We start from the raw sequence: 6698 nt of genomic DNA, 5'->3' as shown, positions 1-6698 counted from the left end.
GGGAAGCAGGTTCTGAAAATGGGAGGAGTTAATAGATCTGTACAAATTCTGGGAATCCACCTGAAGCCCCTACCCCACCTCTTCCCGCCACCTCCCGGTGCCCGCCCCCTGCTTCAGCCCGCTCTCTTAAACCGCTGCCGCCCCGTGCTGGGTTGAACATTTTCGGCTGCTGAGTGCACGACTCGTACCGAGCAGTCGGCAGCACCCGGGAGGACAGACATGATGGTGCTGAGGTTACGCAGCTGGGCTCCCCTGGGGCCTCTCCTCTCCCTGCTCTTTTCTACCAGCATGGCGGTAAGTGAAGAGACAGCGTTAGAAAACACGTCGGCACAGAAAGGGCTGTCGGAGAAAAATTAACTTGAAAATGGTCTTCTTTTTTCTCTTCAGTACATTGCTACCAGAGAAAACTGCTGCATATTGGATGAACGATTTGTAAGTACCTGAACAACTTTCTTTTATCTTAAGTCTAATTAAAGCTTTCCTACGCTGATTATTAACTACCATTATCGCTTGTAGCTTTATTTGATCTTCATTGTTATTTTCAATACTTATTAACTGTACTTATTAAGCACCGTGCTTAAACCCGTTATCTATTAATAGACATATACGCTTGGTAAAAATGTAGGGGAGGCTGCGCTGTTGGCAAAAGCATATATCTAGGAGACGCTACAAGTAACAGCATGCACTGTTTTCTTGCTATGTGTGTGTTTGTACACACAGTGTGAAACTAAACTGCCTCTGTAAATTCAAATACTGCAGACAAAGTGGCAAATGCCTGCCCTTTTTTATCCACAATCATTTGTATAAGCAGTGCCCGAAAGTTCCCCTGCCCAAATATTCTGCTCTCCTTTTTTTGCTCCTGAAACATTGCCAAGTATTATTCTTTCCTCTTTAGGGTAGCTACTGCCCAACGACCTGTGGCATTGCAGATTTCTTTAATAAATACCATCTCACTGTGGACAGTGAACTGCAGGAAATGGAGAGAATTCTGCGGCAAATTACTAACGCCACAGGAAAAACAGAACATTTGATTCAACACATCCAAAGCCTCTATCCTCCAGAGAAGCAGACACTACCAAGTAAGAATATAAAAATAGCTACACAACTGAAAAATGTAATTTATGTAGTTTTCTTGGTTTTTAATTTGCCTAATTGCAATAATGTTATACCTTTGTCTGTTTTACAGATACAATCGATGATTTTACTAAGAAGTCCAGGAAAATAATTGAAGAAATTATCAGATATGAAAACACTATTTTGTCTCATGAAAGTACTTTACAGTAGGTATCTTTGATCTTTTATATCACTTGACAATCCAAATCATTGTCTTTCTATTCTTTTATCAAGTGCAGCTAAGGCTCCCTCACAAAGGTTTTTGTGCTCATGTGGACCATTGTGCCCACACTGTCATTAGTAGCTGCCTAGCAAGACACAGAAGGATCATGAGGATCTGATATTGCATTCTCTGCTCATCCGCAAAGGCCATTAATTATACAAGAAGTGCAAAGATAAGAATGTCAGAATACAGAATATTTTTATTTATGTTTCTTTTGCTGTGCCAGCTACTCCTAAATTTTTTTTCATGACCTTTGGAGATGTTATTTATATGAGTTTGTGCTGTAATGCAGAGTGTGTGGAATATTTGTACAATCATTACTCTGGCTAATTTTGCTGCATATATCCATGAAAATCATCTCAGTTACACTGATGTAAATCATAAATAACTATAAACTCAGTGGTAGTCTTTTGTAAATTGACATTGAAAATAAAATTGAAAACGTCATTAACTTCTCTAAATCTTAAGGATATGGGTTTTGGCCTGAATGTAGAAAAATCGCCACTTCTATAACATTATATCAAAGACGATTTAGGCATTCTGACACTTGAAGCAGTTTATTTACAGCATTTATGTTTTGCAAATGCATCCATAATTAAAGAGGAATAATTTATCATTTACTTCAGGAGAACAAAGAAAAACTTTCCACAGAGTTACATTCATACATTAATTACTGGTTTGAGTTTTGCTGATTAGAGTCGAGTCACGTTTTGCCTAAGATTAAGTGCATGCTTTCCCATTTTGGCTAGTTTCCTCAACTTTAAATAGCAGTGCTAATAGAGGCACCCCCTTTTACAGGGGTGTATGTAGCAGCATGCTACATAAGTGAGGTGTGTGTGCAGGGAAATGTGTATTACATATTCAGAAACAGCTGAAACAACAAGCCATTTTTATGTCTCTCTGTCCAGACAGTTGACAGATACACATATATTGAACAGCAACAGGATCGCACAGCTGAAACAGAAGATTGCCCAGCTTGAGTCACACTGTCAGGAGCCATGCAGAGACACGGCTGAAATACAGGAGACAACTGGACGAGGTGCGCAAAATGCTTCTCGTGTGGTGGAGGGTTAATTCAGTTACAAGTGTCGCCAGTTGGCATCACAGCGATGAGTTATTTGTAATCTTACGGGCCGTAGATTTCTGCAACGGTGGAGAAGATGGCAAGTTATGAAACCAGTGCTTGGATCAATAGAAGTGCTAGGTAGATGCTTTGCAAACAGGGCATTCAGATCTAATGGAGGTCTTGCTTGCTCCTTTGGCCTTTTTGGCCAAAATATGGTTATCCCAAAATGTAGGCTAATCACAAGGGACAGGAGGAGAGTTTCTATGGACATAAGACAAACAGAAGGTAATTCATTATCACATTTATACTGAGTCACCTGAAAAAAAAGGTAATTATTCCATTAGCTCCAAAAATGCCATTTTTGTTCCTGTAGAATTTAATGCCATGACTGTATTTTACATTTAAATTGCTTAAGCTGTATGTGAGACTAAATTCCTCCTCATCTTACACAAGTCCTGTGACCTTTAGTAGGATTTTATGGCAATGCCATTAAAGTATGTGGATTAAATAGCTAACTTTGCAACAATGACATTTAGATTAATTGCATTTCTTGCACTAAGGAAAGTTACAATATAAATAAATGTGATAGAACTGTAGCTAAATTAATAACACCCCTCTGAATATCTTTACTTCAGATTGTCAAGACATTGCAAATAAAGGTGCCAGAAAAAGTGGTATTTACTTTATCAAGCCTCAAAAAGCCAAGCAGTCATTCCTAGTCTACTGTGAGATTGACTCATATGGCAACGGCTGGACAGTATTACAGAGGGTATGCCACTTACGTATTATTACCATGAGCAAGCTTATTGCATCAGCACTGTTTTTATTTACCACCATAAGATACATAACTTTTTGGTTGAGGTTTTTGGTTTTGTTTTGGTTTTTTTTTTTCCCCAGAGACTGGACGGGAGTGAGGACTTCAAGAAAAATTGGGTTCAGTACAAGGAAGGATTTGGACATCTGTCTCCAGACGACACCACTGAGTTCTGGCTGGGCAATGAAAAGATTCATTTAATAACTACACAGTCCACTCTGCCGTACACCTTACGAATAGAACTGGAGGACTGGAGTGGCAAAAAAGGGTACTTGCTCACGATGCTTCTGAAAATGATGGCTTAAAACCTACTGCTCCCACTGCTGTGTCAGTTTGTATAGCTCGCTGAAAAAATGATGAGCCCTTAGACCTGCTAACATGCATAGGACACTGCGTTGGCACCGTGTGTGACGCTGCCAGGCACATGTGCATGTTTGAAGGCCACATGCTGGCAGCCCTAGTTTATTTGGCAGAAGGAATATGTTCCTTCTCTTCAAGTTTCTTCACATTTTATGCATCTTATGGACTAGACGATTGTTGTAGGTCCCTTCCAACAGAACTATTCTATTCTATTCTATTCTATTCTATTCTATTCTATTCTATTCTATTCTATTCTATTCTGTATTCCATTCTCCAGGAGGGCTTACTATCCTTGCTACTCTTGAGACTTCCTGTCCTTCTTCCCACCAAGAATTTCCTCATGACCTAAGTAAGCCTAAGCATTATGAACCTGGGAGATATATATATGTGTCTGTATGATGTAGATCTTTCATGCATCACTGAAGACTAGTAGTCAGAAAACATGTCTGATGCTGGAGCACAAAAGTTGGCTGGATGTACATCATTAAACTGAGGCATACAATCATGCAAAACCAAGTCCTTTTCAAATGCTAGGATGCCATGAATGACTTTTCTGCAGTGCTGACACCTATGTATTTTTCATTTGTGCATGTACTGAGAATGCAGCATGCTCATATTCACTGTTATCCTTTGTTAACAGCACTGCTGACTATGCTGTATTCAAAGTGGGAAGTGAAGAAGACAAGTATCGACTGACTTATGCCTACTTTATCGGTGGTGAAGCCGGGGATGCCTTTGATGGCTTTGATTTTGGAGACGATGCAAGTGACAAATCCTCTACCTATCACAATGGCATGCGATTCAGTACCTATGATAACGACAATGATAACTTCGCTGGCAACTGTGCTGAGCAAGATGGATCTGGTTGGTGGATGAATAGATGTCATGCTGGCCACCTCAATGGCAAATATTATATAGGTAAAGTATCTTCTAAACACTTTCTAAACCCAGGACACCACATTTCAGTGACAGAGAAAAATGGGTCACTTCATTGAGTATGTTTTGCCATCTGTTATTTCCAAAGCTGATGTAGCCCATTCTTTGCAATAACTGAAAACACCAGCAGCAGGAACTTGTGTCTGCTCTCCAGCCCAAAGTGAGAGAATTAGTCCTGAGAGAAGCAAACGAGGGGGAGAAGTGCAGTGAGCGGGGCCTGTTAGCATGCCCAGGGATGCCATGGAGATGTTAGTACCAGAAAAAAATATGGGCACACTTACTGCTTTAGAAAGCAACTAACTGTTTCACTCCAACTGATATTTTTCAGATGGTGTGTATACATCAAAAGATGTTGGTCCATCTGGATATGACAATGGCATTATCTGGGCAACTTGGCGTGACCGGTGGTACTCCATGAAGAAAACTGCAATGAAAATCATCCCATTCAACAGACTGTCAGTGGATGGACAGCAGCACAACTTAGGCAGCGCCAAACAGGTTCGACCACAGGGCCAAAGAGATATGTAAAATGACAACAGAACACAGTTATTGTTTCAAATGCTGAGCATGGACAGCTGAAGTGTTAAGCCCACTGCATCTTAGAGAAGTTGGCTTTGTTTACCATTTTGTCACAGAAATTTTTGTACTTTGATTTTAGTATACCTTCCACATTACTGTTTCTTTTAACAGATAGATAAATAGATAGTCTCGTGATGAGAAATAATTCCTTGCCTTCATGTGTTTGAAATGCTACATTTTTAATTTCCAACTAGTATAACTATGTATGAACACTATCAACATGTTATCATAGCCTTATGTACTTCTTTCTTTGGAAGAACATTAAAATACTCTTTTTTTTTTTTTTCTGTTGTAGGTTGGAGACTCGTAAAGGGAGAATTTCACAAAGACTGATCTGAACAGGGAAGACAAATCTTTCCTTTCTGAGACACTGAGCTTACTTAACATTACACAGTTCAGTTTTGACTATAAAACACCATTGACTGCAAAATGCCCAAGCCTCTTCCCTGAGCAGTGCTTACCTCTGTACATGGTTGTTTTTTTCTGTACAAATTCTCAATAAATTTTTGATTATTACAAAAAATCTGAACTTGTTATCTGTGCTGTACTGTTGTCCAAGCAAAACAAAGTAAAATTTATGATGGTTGGGAGGTTACTGTGATCAAACCTGTTTGACTCAGTCATTCCTGAATTGCACACTAGTAGTTTCTGCTGTTTGTTTAAAGGCGAGTGTTGGAGCTATTTCTCCATAATATGTGGCTTGTTTCCAAAAGTTCTCATTCTGTTTTCTGATGAAATTAATTTGTGACATAGATCAAAGTACATAGCAACTTGAAAGAGGCCTAGTTTACTGCTGAAGGCTACTTAACTGAGTTTATCATGAAATAATGAATACATTTTCAATCAGGATGTGTTAGGAAGTATACTATCAATGACCAAGAACAGATATTTTACTCCAGAGCATACACATTAACAAGTTCCTCAAATATTACTCAGAATAAAAGTTTTGTTTGCTACATAGCACACAGTATTACGCTGTACAACTATTATTCCTGAATACCCCCTTTTGAGTCATAAATATTTAAAAATTAGTCTAATGTATTTATTACCATTGGCGGACAAAAAAATGTTAACATTTGCAGCATAAATTCATTGTATTTTACTTGTGTTTTCTTTTCCTAGATATGGTAATAATTTTCCACGTGATCCACATGAGCAAACTCACAGCACAGATCAAGAACAGCAAAGAGTTTGCAATGCTGTCTGAATGTACTCACTCAGAATATTTGATGAGTGCATTAGCAAATCAAATTAAGTTTGTGGATAAATTGGTCAACAAAAAATACACTCAGAGCTAGAACAGAAATATATTCTTTTTTATATATATATCAAGTTGACATATTAAGAAGTGAAATATTAAATGTGTCTTGGTCTTTATTTTTAGCTACTATTGAGAGGCCAGAAGTTCACCTGGTATTTCTGAATAGCACATTCAAATGCTTTATTTTAAATACAGAGGGACATTACACTAATAAGACAGATCTTAAAGGCAGTTTATGCTGCCTCAACAATTTCCCAGTTTTGATGCCCAGGTCTCTAGCGAGGCTGCTGCAAGGCTTCCCTGGATCTGAGTCTCCACAGAATAGCAAGCTGCTGTCCCTCTGTCA

General features: G+C 38.8%; 1 protein-coding gene across 1 annotated transcript; it reads left to right on the top strand.

Annotated features, from left to right (window-relative positions):
• The first annotated feature begins 219 nt into the window (after nt 1-219).
• FGG (fibrinogen gamma chain) lies at nt 220-6298 on the top strand. Its single transcript, XM_009480028.2, has 10 exons — nt 220-294; nt 388-432; nt 896-1079; nt 1187-1280; nt 2245-2375; nt 3038-3171; nt 3300-3484; nt 4217-4494; nt 4841-5036; nt 6214-6298. Exons 1-10 carry the CDS (start codon nt 220-222, stop codon nt 6296-6298), a joined length of 1407 nt encoding a protein of 468 aa, XP_009478303.2.
• Nucleotides 6299-6698: the final 400 nt, after the last annotated feature.

This window comes from Pelecanus crispus, chromosome 4, assembly GCF_030463565.1.
Source record: "Pelecanus crispus isolate bPelCri1 chromosome 4, bPelCri1.pri, whole genome shotgun sequence".
Classification (NCBI taxonomy): Eukaryota; Metazoa; Chordata; class Aves; order Pelecaniformes; family Pelecanidae; genus Pelecanus; species Pelecanus crispus.
This window is presented reverse-complemented; position numbering and strand designations above follow the sequence as displayed.

Coding starts and splice junctions, on each gene's coding strand:
- FGG (XM_009480028.2), top strand. CDS start 220: ATGATGGTGCTGAGGTTACGCAGCTGGGCTCCCCTGGGGCCTCTCCTC. Junction 295..387: donor TCTTTTCTACCAGCATGGCG/GTAAGTGAAGAG, acceptor TTTTCTCTTCAG/TACATTGCTACCAGAGAAAA. Junction 433..895: donor GCATATTGGATGAACGATTT/GTAAGTACCTGA, acceptor TTTCCTCTTTAG/GGTAGCTACTGCCCAACGAC.